The sequence below is a fragment of the Rhinolophus ferrumequinum genome, chromosome 10, assembly GCF_004115265.2.
Source record: "Rhinolophus ferrumequinum isolate MPI-CBG mRhiFer1 chromosome 10, mRhiFer1_v1.p, whole genome shotgun sequence".
Classification (NCBI taxonomy): Eukaryota; Metazoa; Chordata; class Mammalia; order Chiroptera; family Rhinolophidae; genus Rhinolophus; species Rhinolophus ferrumequinum.
This window is the reverse complement of record NC_046293.1, coordinates 87,930,515-87,944,641: the sequence shown is the minus strand read 5'-3', so window position 1 is coordinate 87,944,641 and position 14,127 is coordinate 87,930,515. Positions and strand designations below refer to the sequence as shown.

The 14,127-nt window shown below is 47.8% G+C and overlaps 1 protein-coding gene across 1 annotated transcript; it reads left to right on the top strand.

The window, feature by feature from the left end:
• Positions 1–4,834: 4,834 nt before the first annotated feature.
• Positions 4,835–13,555, top strand: FKBP4 (FKBP prolyl isomerase 4). The gene is made up of 10 exons (XM_033118171.1): positions 4,835–5,187; positions 7,209–7,353; positions 7,813–7,955; positions 8,834–8,954; positions 9,220–9,376; positions 10,032–10,122; positions 10,223–10,306; positions 10,584–10,769; positions 11,300–11,539; positions 12,761–13,555. Exons 1-10 carry the CDS (start codon positions 5,083–5,085, stop codon positions 12,866–12,868), a joined length of 1,380 nt encoding a protein of 459 aa, XP_032974062.1. The 5' UTR covers positions 4,835–5,082; the 3' UTR covers positions 12,869–13,555.
• The last annotated feature ends 572 nt before the right edge of the window (positions 13,556–14,127 follow it).

The window sequence follows — 14,127 nt, the reverse complement described above, 5'->3', positions numbered from 1 at the left end:
AAAGAAAAAAGTTATTTTAAAGCTATAGCAGCTAAGATACTAAGGTATCGGCACAAGTATAGTTTAACAGACCACTGAAACAAAATGTAGAGTCCACAAACAAACATAAATACATGCTCACAACTGATAGATGGCAAAGGAGCCATTGGTCTTTCAATAAATAGTGCAGGGTCAATTGTACAACCATATGGAAAAAAAGAAACACTTCACTCCACATGTAAAAATTAATTTGAGATGGATCATAGACCCAAATGTGAAAGGTAAAACAAAAACACTTCTAGGGCCGGCCCAGTGGCTCAGGCGGTTGGAGCTCCGTGCTCCTAACTCCAAGGCTGCGGGTTCGATTCCCACATGGGCCAGTGGGCTCTCAACCACAAGGTTGCCAGTTCAACTCCCACAAGGGATGGTGGGCTGCGCCCCCTGCAACTAACAACAGCAACTGGACCTGGAGCTGAGCTGCGCCCTCCACAACTAAGACTGAAAGGACAACAACTTGACTTGGAAAAAAGTTCTGGAAGTACACACTGTTCCCCAATAAAGTCCTGATCCCCTTCCCCAATAAAAATTAAAAAACAAAAATCTGAAAAAAAAGCTTCTAGAATTTTAAAAAGCAAAAATAAAAAGGAGACTATGTTTGTGACCATGGAATAGGCAAAGATTTTCTAAACAAGACACACAAAAAAACCTCTAACCAAAATTGGGCAGAAAGAAATAAAACTATCTTTAGTCACAGATGACATGATCATCCATGTATGAAATCCAAAATAACCAACAACAATAAAAAACTAATGGAATTAATAGGAATTATAGCAAGGTTGCAGGATAGAGATTTATATGCAAATCTTTGTATTTCCCATATACCAGCAATGAACAAGTGCAATTTGAAAGTAAAAACAGGATACCATTTACATTAGCACCCCCAAAATAAAATCTAATCTAACAAAGATATAAATCTAACATAATATGTACAAGATCTACATGAAGAAAAATACAAAACTCTGATGAAGGAGATCAAAGAACTAAATAAACGGGGAGAAAGTCCATTTTACTTGGATAGGAAGACTCAATATTGTCACACCATCAGTTCCTCCAAACTTGATCTATAGATTCAATGCAATCCCAATCAAAATCCCAGCAAATTATTTTGCAGATATCAACAAACTTCTAAAGCTTATATGAAGAGGCAAAAGACTCAGAATAGCAAACACAATACTGAAGGAGATAAACAAAGTTGGAGGATGGATATTACCAGACTTCAAGACTTACTACTATAAAGTGACAGCAATCAAGACAGTGTGGTTTTGGTGAAAGTATAGACAAATAGATCAGTGTCACAGAAAAGACAGGCCAGAAATAAGACTCATATAAATACAGTCAACTGAACTTTGACAAAGGAACAAAGGCAATACAATGGAGCCAACAAATGGTGCTGGAACAACTGGACATCCACAAGCAAAAAAATGCATCTAGACACAGACCTTACACCCTTGCCCAAGGACCTATGGGGTGTGTTCAATGACGAAGCTGAGATTTGAATCCAGGTAGACCCAATCCAGAGTCCATGAGCTTAATCTTTACACTATGCACGTCTCCACTGTGTGCAGGCCTCACATAAAGGTCTACTATTTTTCAAATGTATGAAAATGCAGCTGTCATCACTAAAATAAGTAAATAAATAAATGTTTCATGAAATGTATAGTAGCCGTTTTGGCCAGTGGTATAGTTTGTGTTTTCTTAGTAAACAGATACCAAACGTAGCAAGAAATTACGTAAGGATACTTACCATTTTTGGTATTACAGTTTTGACACAAATCATATTGGTAATGTTCTAATTCTTAGGTTGGGTGATATATTCCCAAGGTTCATTATGTTGGTATGTTACATAACATGTGTACTCGTATGTACATGCATATGCCTCACCTTCTTTTGAATGATTCAAATATTATATAATTTTTTACATGTTTAAGAGCACTGGTAGCCTAAGAAGGTCAAAATAGCAACTTTAAAAAAACAAGAGGGTCTTCATGTGTGAAGGACAGGCCCAGCATTAGGGAAGTGAACCAAATGAGCTCAGGAAGGCTCATTTTGGCAATAACAAAACTTCTAACCACAGCATGAGTCACCTACAGAGTAAGGTAGATGATTTAAAAAAAAAAAAAGTGTGTTATCTTTCTCTAGCAAAAGGGGAAAATTTCGGAACGATTTTGAATGTCTAGATGATACCAGTGAAAACAATTACATTGTTAAACATCTTTGATGAGAATACTAATTTAAATTAGTGTTAGGGCTGGGAAAGGGGTAAGGAAGAGGAGGGAAAGAACAAAACATCCATGCACTTTCTACATTGAATATGTGTAAGTTTTACAATCAGAAGACTATAACGTAAATAACCAGAAAAAAATTCTGGAAACAATAAGGTCCTGCTCAGAGATTCAAGAGCCCAATGCCTACTGTCCCTCTCCTCCCCCTTTCCCCTCCCAGCCCCTCATCTACTCACTCACTGAATGGGGACAGAACTTTCTCAGTGGAAACCCTTCCCTCTTGTCTTTCCCCTTTCCCTTCCACCCTATCTTCCCCCTCTCTCACAGACCTCTCTATTTTTAGCACTTTGTCCCTATCTCCACCATCACACTTATCACATGAGAATAATGACCATAATTTATTAACCACCCACTTGAAGGCGGGCATTGTGCTAGATACCTGACATACACATTCCTTCATCTTTAACCATCACCATCCTCATTGACAGACATTACTATCCCCAGAACCTGCCCCAAATCAAACAGTTAGCACGTGGGCGACCCAATTCTTTGTTTCCTCCAACACATATGCTCTTTCTACTGTTATTAAATTATGTGTTTATGCAATGGCAGGCACATCTTAAGTGCTCAATTAATGAGTGCTGGCAGGAATTAAAAGACATAGACCTATCCTGTTTGCTTCCAATAAAGAAAAAGATGCAGAAATCACTAATCTAAAGTTGAACCTTTTCTATCTCACCTTGTTATGCCAGTGGCCCTAGCATCAAAAGAAACTAGCACATGCTGAAAGCAAGTGCATAAACCAACAGCAAGATAACTGCCAAACCCACAAGCCACCACCTTACCCTCGATCCCTGACTCCTGGAGTTTTGGAGGGCCTCGGCACTGTTACTTCTTATCCTACTACGGAAAGTGTAGAAAAGAAATTGTTTTAACCCCTAGAGAGTCAATCCTCAATATCCTTTGAGGGTATCCTGTCATCTAATGAGAAACGTCTTTTTGTGGCTAAACTCATTTGCTGTAAATTGCTGGAGAAAATGGTTTTATTTCTTCAGCATCTCTTTCCAGTGAAATTCTATCAGAAAGGAGTATGATAAATTATCAAATTATGTTATGGTATTGAAGTTTCATCTGAACAGTCTTTTAATTACCTACCTAAATGGGACAGTTTGCCTATAAGAGCACAGTGCCGGGCGCATAGCGAGGGCTCCAAAAAATGTATTATTATTATTATTATTATTAATTATTGGAATACAAATGCATGTAGCCAATAATTATTTGATACCACTCACCAGGAACTATTCACCAGGAACAATGCTAAACTGGGGCTAAGTGCTGAGCAAAATTAAGACCCTCTCTACATGGATCCTTTTATCAAAAGGCTATTTTTTGGGAACTAGGTGTTGCTTTGACCCACTGCACAGATACTCTGCACTCCACAGGCAGTCAATAAACACTTAGGAACCAAATATTAAGAAGAAAATATATCTTCCCATGGGCCTTTAGTAAAATGTAATGACTTTTTTCATGAGTTGAAACCATTTTTTAAAATTTGTTATTTTTTTAGTTTCAGGTGTACAAAGCAACGGTAACAGTTAGACATTTAAACCCCTCATAAAGTGATAACCCATCCCACCCCCCAAGCTACTACCCTTGACATCTTATACAGCTGTTATAATACCATCGACTATCTTCCCTATGTTGTACTCCACATCCCGTGACTATATATACCTATATATTTAGTTATAGTTGGTATTTAGTGTTATTCTTCTTCAGCTCTTTCGGTGTATAGCACATTGGTCAGGCACGTTTTTTGTTTTTAAGTATCAGCCAAATCGACAGTTTTATTATTGTCGGGGAAGGTCCCTTTAATACGTGTCCCATTTAAGAACTCTTAGCGCAGCGAGTCATTTCTTGAATATCAGCTGCTCAGTAGCATTTTAAAGAACTGAAGGTGGCACATCTTCCCCGCTCTGGGGAAATCAAGACTGCTTTCGCCCAATTCTGTGCACTTGGGTAACCGCCACTCACTCACTGTCCCCCTATTCCGCCCCGCGAATTCCCTTCCCCTTTTTCTCCCCAATTCGGTAAGTGCACACGCGGAGTGAGCAGGGGGAGGCCATGCCGTCTGTTTACAGTCAGCTTTTATAAAAAATGCGCGCATCGGTCCCGGAGAGACCCACGCACTGCCACTTACATCCGGCTACACAGCTCTGAACAAACCACGCTGCGGGCTGCAATATATAGGGCGGATCTGGGTTGGCAGGCTAGGTACTGGAGTGATGTAGGGGCATCGAGAAGGATCTGGAAGAATCCGGTTAGACCGGGAACAGGGCGAGGGAGGGCCTGGGAGAACACGGGGCAGGGAGGGGCGGTCTCCAGAGTCCGAGGGTCCCAGGACTCGGGGGAGAGGGGCCAGGCAACCCGCAGAAGGAATGAACCAGAAATAGAAATTTTCATATAAGCGCCCTTGGCACTAGAGCCCGAACTAGATTAGCCGCCGCCGTCTCTAGAAACTTCTCCATCTCCACCCCTCCGTCCCTCGTTCCCGCTCCGACTCCTCCCAGCCCCTCCCTCCGCGGCGGGGTGGGACCAATCGCTCCCCCGGCCGCTCAGTACCCACCTACTCCGGCTCCCGCGCCGGACTCCGCTGCGGGCCGCGAGCGCACCGGGAGGCAGAGGGGCTCGAGCCTTGGACGGGTTCTCAGGTCTGCGGCCGTGGGGCCGGCGCACGCACCCCCGTGCAGAGAGGCCGGCGGCCGAGAGGGCTTGGCTCGTGCCCAGTGTCCAGCTCCCCGAGTAAACGGCGCACCGAGCGGCGATGACCGCTGAGGAGATGAAGGCGGCCGAGAGCGGGGCGCAGTCGGCACCCCTGCCCCTGGAGGGAGTGGACATCAGCCCCAAGCAGGATGAAGGAGTACTGAAGGTAAGGGCGAGGGGCGCCCGGGGAGCTCAGGGCCTGCTGGGGGCGGCCGAGCCCCGAGTGTCAATCGCAGCACTCTCCCGCCGAGCCTGGAAGCCCCGGACCGGGGAACGGGGCGGGGACCGCTGCCTCTGCAGCCTCCGGGACAGTTGTTGAGTGGTCCTGCAGCGGGCGGCCAGTTATGTCGCCTTCCTGAACTAGACTGCGTTTGGGAGCGAGAGAGCAGCCGCACGCTCGGAAAAGGGTGGCCTAGGTGCGCAGGCCTCCCCTTGGCCATTTTCCCGGCCCCCTTGAAAGCCTGTGTTCTGGGCTGAGACTCCCAGCCCCGGGGCACCCTCAGCCGTGTGGCGCCTGGGCCTGGGCAAGGGGCCGGGACTGCAACGCCAACTCCGGCGTGCGCGGTGCAGCGAGGAGGGGGGCGGGGGAGAGGGGAGGGAAGGGGCGCGGCGGCGCACGCGAGCTGCAGCTAGGGGGCCCGGGGCAGCGTGCACCCGGGGCCGGGCCTCCGCCGACGCCGCCCCTCCCTCACCTCTCTCCGACCCCGCGGGGGGGGCCAAGCTGCCAGCTCCTTCCCTGCCGGCAGCAGCGGGGAAGGTCCTGGGCCGCCTTCATCCCGGGTGGTGCGAGAGTTCGCCTATCCCTGACAGTTAAATATTAGCTAGGACCTGAAGTGGGTCTCAAGAGTAATTTCTTGGCCCAGAGGTCTGCGTGCAACTTTGGCGCCTGTCCTGGCCGCGAGGAAGGTTCTCGCGACCTCCGCCCTCTCGTTACCCCCTTTCTAAAGGCTGGGACTCAGCTAGGTCACTCGCTCAACCATGCTATCCCTCCTCCCCCCAGCCCCGGGAAAACCAGGGAGCGGTGCATGCCGGGACCTGTAGTTTCCATCGCACCTCGGCCCCCCCCTTTCTGATTTGGGGTGTGGGGTGCGGGGCCGAGAGGAGGTGCTTTGCTTGGGAGCTTGCTACTGTGTAACCGCCTGACTGCAAATAGCCAGAGGAGTGAAGGGGGAGGGGTCTGGGACTCAGGGAACAGGGCAACTTGACCTGGGTCAGGGCAACCAACTGGTTCAGAGCAGATTCTGCGGAGTCCAGGATGACGATGAAATCTCTGCCGGGATCTCATGCCCACTGCTCAACTCCACGTGTGTGTGTGACCTGGGCAAACTCAGGGAGCCTTTACCTGGTCCAGAAGTGCTTTGCCCCAATCTTGACATTTCAAGCTGTTCTCCCAATGGCGGTGTGGCTTCCCCTTCTCTCTGCAGTGTCAGGTGATTTCTACAAGGTTATCACCATCCTCCACTCTTTTCCCTTAACTTGACTCCTCAGTCCCCTGTCCATTCTATCATGGAAGCTTTCCTGAAGAGGGCAACGTCACACCTACCAGGTTGCACATGGAGTTTATCTTTTATAAATGCTGAGGGAGAGAAGCAGAAGCTTATAAGTTCCTAGGACTTACCTCACCTACCAGTCAGGAATGCTCATGTCCCAAGTGAGAGTTTGGGGTCTGATCGAGAGCCCTTGCGCTCATCTGTAACCTGGTGTATTCCTTTCCCTCTTTTTGAGTCTTCATTACTAGTACTCCTGATCTCCAAACTAGATCTTAATCTGATGACCACTGGCATTTAAGAAGAATGAGGAAACAGCATAAACAGTTCTCCCTGTGCAGCTGATAATAAATTTTACCGATTTAATCTTCCAACAGCTCTAAGAGGAATTATCATCACTACTTTACTAATAAGGTCTAGAGAGTTTGAATGACTTATCCACGATCATACAGCAAAAACTTGAACTTGGGTCTTTTGACTCCAGTTTTTCAAACCAAATCATGTCGCACCTCAAGAAAGACAGCGAGGTCAGTTGGCTTCTAGCCAAGTTCCATGTCAGAATCATTTGAGGATTGGTCCCTTGAATCTACTTACAAGGAGGCAGCAGAGTCCCTCTATGTTCCTGTCAGAGGCATGCAGGCAGTTTTGTGCCTCGTTCTATCCCCCTCCCTGGGTTCTCACCTTCTCCCCTTCCTCCAAGGTCATCAAGCGAGAGGGCACGGGCACAGAGATGCCCATGATTGGGGACCGAGTCTCAGTTCACTACACTGGCTGGCTGTTAGATGGCACCAAGTTTGACTCCAGTCTGGACCGCAAGGACAAATTCTGCTTTGACCTGGGAAAAGGTAGGCGTGGTTAGTGGCTTGGTAGGTAGACTGAGGAGAGCATACGCTGTCACAAGCAGAAACCATATTCTCAGAAGCTCACTGGAGGAGTGGTTTATAACAGTGTGTTACTTTTTTTTTCTTTTCTGTTATTCCTTTGTCTTGTAACAGTATTGATTTCTCTCATTTACCTGATCATCTCTAAATACCTCACTTCCTCTTCAGAAGTGGACTGCCTTGTTTCTTGAACTCCTTTGTTCCAGAATACAGTGATTATTATTATTATTATTATTATTATTATTATTATCATCTTTTTGAGACGTCTGAGACCTGACAGCACTTACTGTAACCAAGCTTCCTACCTTCCTGATCCCATTTCTAAAGCATGTCCCGCTTCCCTTCAGGCATAGTACTCCGGGACCACTGAGCCCAGAGTCAGAGCCCTACCAAGAAGGACCTGTTTGCTTTCTGTACCTACAGGGGAGGTCATCAAGGCTTGGGACATTGCCGTGGCAACCATGAAAGCGGGAGAAGTGTGCCACGTCACCTGCAAACCAGAATATGCCTACGGTTTGGCGGGCAGCCCTCCAAAGATTCCTCCCAACGCCACGCTTGTGTTTGAGGTGAGCATAGCCACAGGGAGCACGGCAAAGAGCCAGCCTTAGTCAGCTCGGGCCCTGGCTGCCCTCCAGTCCTGCCTGCCTCTTGGAGACAATGTAGCCAAGGCTGAGGGCCTGGCCTTAGGGGACAAGAGAAACGGAGAGGGCAGTTGGCTCTGCTGTGCACATAGCTTGCTGCTTCTAGAACATGGGCGATGGGTGAGGCTTCAGGTGGGAAGAGGTAGCCACGAACCCCTCTTCAGGCCCAAAGCAGGATAAGGGATTGAGACAGGTTTCTTTCAAGAGCAGTGCCCAGAGGAGATGGGGTATAATTTTAACTTTAAAAAGTCAGGAGGTCAGAATCTCTATGCAGTCATAAATGACCATCTAGAATATTGGTGCTCTAGAGATGACAGGAGGGGAGAGATGCCTCCCCCGTAGGTCAAGGGGATAAGTCTTTACTGAGGAGGTAGAACTTGGTACTGTTCAGGCTGAAGGTGGTTGAGCCCTAATCACCACTGATACTTGGAGAAAGTTCAGGAGACTCCTGAAAGATGTTGGGTCATTTCTAACGCCTGTCAGATTGGGCTTCTCACGTAGCTGAATTAGGATTATCCAGAACATGTCCTTACTATGTGGAGCAGGTAGTAAATAAATTGATCTGCTGAGGTTAACTGAAATCCATGTGGCCTGCCCACCTCTGCCAAAGTTGAGACTAGGGCAGATCCCAAGAACTTAGTAATAAGTGTCACTTTGTCCACTCCTAGTGTGGCTGCCCTTGTGGTCAGACGTCGTCTGGCAATTACTAGGGACTCTTCTGAATGAGAGAGAAGTTATACCTCACTGTTGATGAGTTAGTGCTGAATGAAAGGAGTTGTGTCACCTTATGTCTTGTCGCACAGGTGGAGTTGTTTGAGTTCAAGGGAGAGGACCTGACAGAAGAAGAAGATGGCGGAATCATCCGGAGAATACGGACTCGGGGTGAAGGCTATGCCAGACCCAACGATGGTGCAATTGTGGAGGGTGAGACAGTAGTCTGGGGTTTCAGTTTGGATTCTAATTCTTAGTCTTCCGGTGGCTTTGGGCCAGTCACTTCCTTCTCTGATCCTATTTTCTTGACTGTAAAATGGGGGATTGACTGGACCATACACTCTTAACATCCCTCCAGGTCTGAGAACATAAGGGCATCTTGGGGGCAAGAAGCAGTGATGTGACAGGGAGGCTGATGGCATCCTCCTTCAGTTGCCGCCCACTCACATGCTGGTACATTGCCTCTCTTGTATGCCAGTCGCACTGGAAGGGTACTACGAGGACCAGTTATTTGACCGGCGAGAGCTCCACTTTGAGATTAATGAGGGGGAGAGTCTGGATCTGCCGTGTGGGCTGGAGAAAGCCATTCAGCGCATGGAAAAAGGAGAACACTCCATTGTATACCTCAAGCCCAGGTGAGGAATAAGCACTCTGTAGAGCAGGTGGGTGAACTCAGGTCAGGGACCTACATGTCCTCAGTGAGTCATATAACTGGCCATGCGTGTCCTGTCCCCTGTACATGTTCATTACCCCACAGCCTTACTGGAGTTCACTGCTGTTGGTCACACCAGACCTGTGTGCCGTTATGACCTCTTACTGCATTTAGGAGCTTGGCCACAATTGTCCACGTCTCCTCGGGTCAGAGCCTAATCTTTTCAGTCATAGCTGCTACAGACTCCCTCTACTGCCGTCAAGATTTTTGTCTCCTGTTAACTCATCCACTCATTAATGGCATTTATTGAAACACACCTACTTTGTGCCAGACATAAGGCTGAAAATTCCTCGGTATTAAGAGTCATTGTTCTGCCATCTCGTGACTCATTTTTCAGTGAGATGCCATTTAAATTAGTAATCATGCCAGTGTGTAGTATGAGTTATTAGAAGGATATATAAGATGCTAAGAGACCAAGTAATTGTGTGAAGAGGTCAGGGAAGATTTTGCCAAACAGGAAACATTTGAACCAAGTCTCAAGGGATGGGGAGGTACTTTCCAGGAAACAGACCGGAAGCCTTCTCAGTGTGGAGCAGGTTACATGCTGCTGAGATGACCTAAAGCTTTTGTCCCCACAGCTATGCTTTTGGCAGTGTTGGGAAGGAAAAGTTCCACATCCCACCAAATGCTGAGCTGAAATATGAAGTCCACCTGAAGAATTTTGAGAAGGTGAGTTTGCTCCAGGGCTTCCCTCTCCTGAGGTCAGGTCCCACTCTGCAGGTGACTCTGGGGTAGCTGACAACTGTGTTTTTCCCTTGGGGGACGGCAGGCTAAGGAGTCTTGGGAGATGAATGCAGAGGAGAAGCTGGAACAGAGCACCATAGTGAAAGAGCGGGGCACTGTGTACTTCAAGGTGAGCCAGTGGCCATGGCCCTGAGGACACTTCTGGGCAGGGCTCCTCTGGGCCCATCCTTTCCCCTGATGACTGAGGACATTTTCTGCCAGGGAGTGGACGAGTGGGCTCTGTAGTCTCCACTTCGTGTATCTGAGCCAGCTGGTCTTGCCTGGGAGCATGGAGCACGGGGTGGGCAGGACTCTCTTAAGCTCACGGGTCACGGGGGTCTACAGGATATGACAGCCTGGTGCCACTGAACCTGTGCTGGGTGCCTGAGCCCTTCCTCCCATTCTAGGAAGGCAAGTACAAGCAAGCTTCACTACAGTACAAGAAGATTGTGTCCTGGCTGGAATATGAGTCGAGCTTCTCTGATGAGGACGCACAGAAGGTACAGGCCCTTCGGCTGGCCTCCCACCTCAACCTGGCCATGTGTCATCTGAAACTACAGGCCTTCTCAGCTGCCATTGAAAGTTGTAACAAGGTGAGGCCCCTTTAAAGAAGGCAAGGGAGCAATGCTCCACAGGTGAGATTGGGGGTGAGTCGCCAGCATGTGTGAAACTGCCCTCAGGGACTAGGGTAGGGGTAGCAGGATGGACTGTTGGGAGCTCTGAGATTAAGGGCCCAGAGGCGAGAGTTTGGCTTCTGTGGTAGGAAGTAGCTGACCCAGAAGTAGGAGGCACTGGGTGGGAAGAACTACGTAAGTGCTTTCTTCCCCCTTGGTCTTAGCCTCTTCCTCTTCCATACCTGCTTTATACTAAAGAGAATGGACATGGTGTCACAGGTCCGTCTCTGCCATCTAACGACCTGTCTTCCCTCTCTGCCTCTTGGCCTAAATGAGGTTCCTTCCTAGACCTTGGTCCTTTCTACTTAATGCCCCAGGACTCATTCTTTCTGGGGTGGAGCCAGCAGTTTCTGTCCCCCCTCATCCTGCGGAGGGCTACCTTTGGAACCCAGTCTTGGGCAGATATGCTGCAGGAGCTGAGGTCTCCTTGTTTCCTCCCTCGTCATTAGGCCCTGGAACTGGACAGCAACAATGAGAAAGGCCTTTTCCGCCGGGCAGAGGCGCATCTGGCCGTGAACGACTTTGACTTGGCACGGGCTGATTTCCAGAAGGTCCTGCAGCTCTACCCCAATAACAAAGCCGCCAAGGCCCAGCTGGCCGTCTGCCACCAGCGGATCCGCAAGCAGATCGCAAGGGAGAAGAAACTCTACGCCAACATGTTTGAGAGGCTGGCTGAGGAGGAATGCAAGGTGAGGACCAAGACAGGCACGGGGACGAGGTAATGTCTCCTCTCCTGTCCATCCCATTACTGCATCCCTGTGCCCGACCAGCTGCTGTGTGCTGTGTGTGCTTGTGGTTGTCTGTGCCAATCCTGGAAACCAGAAGTTTCCCTCACCCCTGGAGCAATAGCACGTATGTTCCCTCGGTAGAAACTCCTGCCGTCGGGGCCGGCATTCCTCAGTGGTCAGGGCTGGAAAGCCACTTGCAAGCACTAGATGTTAGCACTGTGCTTCCCAACATGTTCTCTGTGTCTTTTAAAAACTTAGGTTTCAAACATCTATTTTTAAATAGGCAATACATTTACATGTTTAAGTTCAAAGTGTATAAAAGAATGTGTAGTGAAAAGTCTCCCACCACCCAAAAGCAACTGATGTCAGTTCTTGTGTCATTCCAGTATATTGAATATATGCATAAGCAGACGGATTTAGGTTTTCTCCCTTTTCCCTAATGACAGACAATGTGCTCTACCTATTATTTTCTATACCATGCTTTCTTCATATACCTAGAAGCTTAATTTACATCAACATCTAAAAGAGCTTTCACATTATGCTTATATAGTATCCATTGTATAGCTACATCATATCTCATTTACCCAGTCCACTATTTCTAATCTTGCAGCGTGCTAAACTAGCACTGTCCAATACTAATATGCAAACCACGTATATAATTTTAAATTTTCTAGCAGTTACGTTAAAGTAAAAAGAAACAGGTGAAATTAATTTAATACTATTTAGTTGACCCGAGATACTAAATATTGCAACATGTAATTTTTTAAAATTGTATTTATGTACTTTTTTCAGACTGCAATAAATGATCCTATAAATTCATAGTTTTGCACATGTGTAGGTGTATCTCGAGGACATATCTAAAGAGGGAATCGCTGTGTCTGTGTAATTCTATTAGAAGTTACTGTGTTTTTGTTCTTTTTACTTGAGGCATGAGTGTTTGTGGGTACAAACTATTAGGTTGGTGCAAAAGTAACTGCGGTTTTTGCCATTGTTTTTAACCTTTTAAACCGCAATTGCTTTTGCACCAACCTTATATGGTGGCAGTATGTTAGGTGGACATGAATGTGTCACCAGATCAATTGAGTGCAGGCAGACAGGCGTGGGGACAGAGTCAAAGTCACCTTTCTCATCGGAGGTACGGGGCCAAATGAGAGTTGGAATTCATCCTCTTTCTTCTCACAGGCCAAGGCAGCAATAGCCACAGGAGACGGTCATGGTGACACAGAGATGAAGGACGAGCAGAAGAAGGATGTGGCAGGGAGCCAGCCTCAGGTGGAGACAGAAGCATAGCCTCTCCCCGACCCCCCTGCGGCTGCCTGCCTCCCCTGCTCCTACTCTATTCTACCCTGTTTGTTTTGTAAAAACTGAAGAATTTTGAGTGAATTAGACCTTTATTTTTCTATCTGGTTGGATAATGGCTTTGGGGGGAGGGGGACAGGAGTAGGCTGGGGGATTGAGGTGGGGGATCCTTTTAGGTGTTGTCACCCCCTCCTTTCCCCATCACACATGAACGAATGTCCATCCACAACGCACACTCATCAGAATGTTAATTTATTTTTGCTTCCTCTGATTGCTGTGTCCATTTTTCAAATGGTAGAAGGGGGTGAGTGGTAGGGATGTGGAGTCGGATGTGAAAGCAGAGTGGAGAGGGAGACGTCCTGAGCAGCTGTTTCCTCCTCCTCGTCCATTTGCAAACGTGGCCTCCATGTGGGTGCTAGCAGCATGGGGAAGCACTGTTGTGCCCATTCCTGCTCTCTGTTCCCTTCTTCACCCAGATGCTATGACTGGTGTCTTCTGGTGTCGTGACCACCCCTGTCCCCTTTCCAGTATTTCCCCTCCGATCAGTTTCCCTTCTCAGTCGGGTGTGTCCCCACCCCCACCCCCCTCAGCCTCTTCTCTGCACGTTGCTGAAGGTCCAGGCTCACCTCAAGTTCTGCACTTGAGCAATAAAGTGGAAACAATAAAACCTGCTGTCAGGTAACCCTTTTTGTTTTGGCCTCTGTGTGGGCATGGGTGGCTACACTATGGGTGCAAAATTAAGGGAGTCACCCACCTCGTCCCCAGGCCCACTTAAAATCGCAGCGCAGGGAGCAGCGCTGTCATGCAGGGGCCTCCTGGGCAGGCCCCGAGCTGTTGCCAGGGCTGGTGCTGAGGCCTCGACATAGGTTCCCAGCCCTCTCCCTGCCCCCCCCCCCCCCATCCCCAGCAGCCTGGCAGTTTTCAGTAACTGGTTTTCTTCCCTAACACTTAGGCAGAGGGAAATACAAACATCTAAACTATTGGGACAATTTGTGTTTGTTTTGAAGTTAGATTTGGCTATTTCCACCAAACTGATCCCATAGAAAGCACAAGCTTCCTTGGTTCCTTAACAAGGTGAAATCTCTGACGTCACTAACACGTCCTGTCAGACACCTTTGACACAGTTAAGAGAAGAGGGAAGAACAGTCCTCAAGCCCCGGAATGCAGGCACTCAGGCCCGCTTTCCAGCTTCCTTCTCGGCCCTAACAGGAAAGAACTTAAACACTTTTTTCTAACTATGCTTTGACCCT

Excerpts from the sequence above, each read along its gene's own strand:
- FKBP4 (XM_033118171.1), top strand. The coding sequence starts at position 5,083 with ATGACCGCTGAGGAGATGAAGGCGGCCGAGAGCGGGGCGCAGTCGGCA. Across the intron at positions 7,956-8,833 it reads ACGCCACGCTTGTGTTTGAG|GTGGAGTTGTTTGAGTTCAA; the intron begins GTGAGCATAGCC and ends CTTGTCGCACAG. Across the intron at positions 10,307-10,583 it reads GGGGCACTGTGTACTTCAAG|GAAGGCAAGTACAAGCAAGC; the intron begins GTGAGCCAGTGG and ends CTCCCATTCTAG.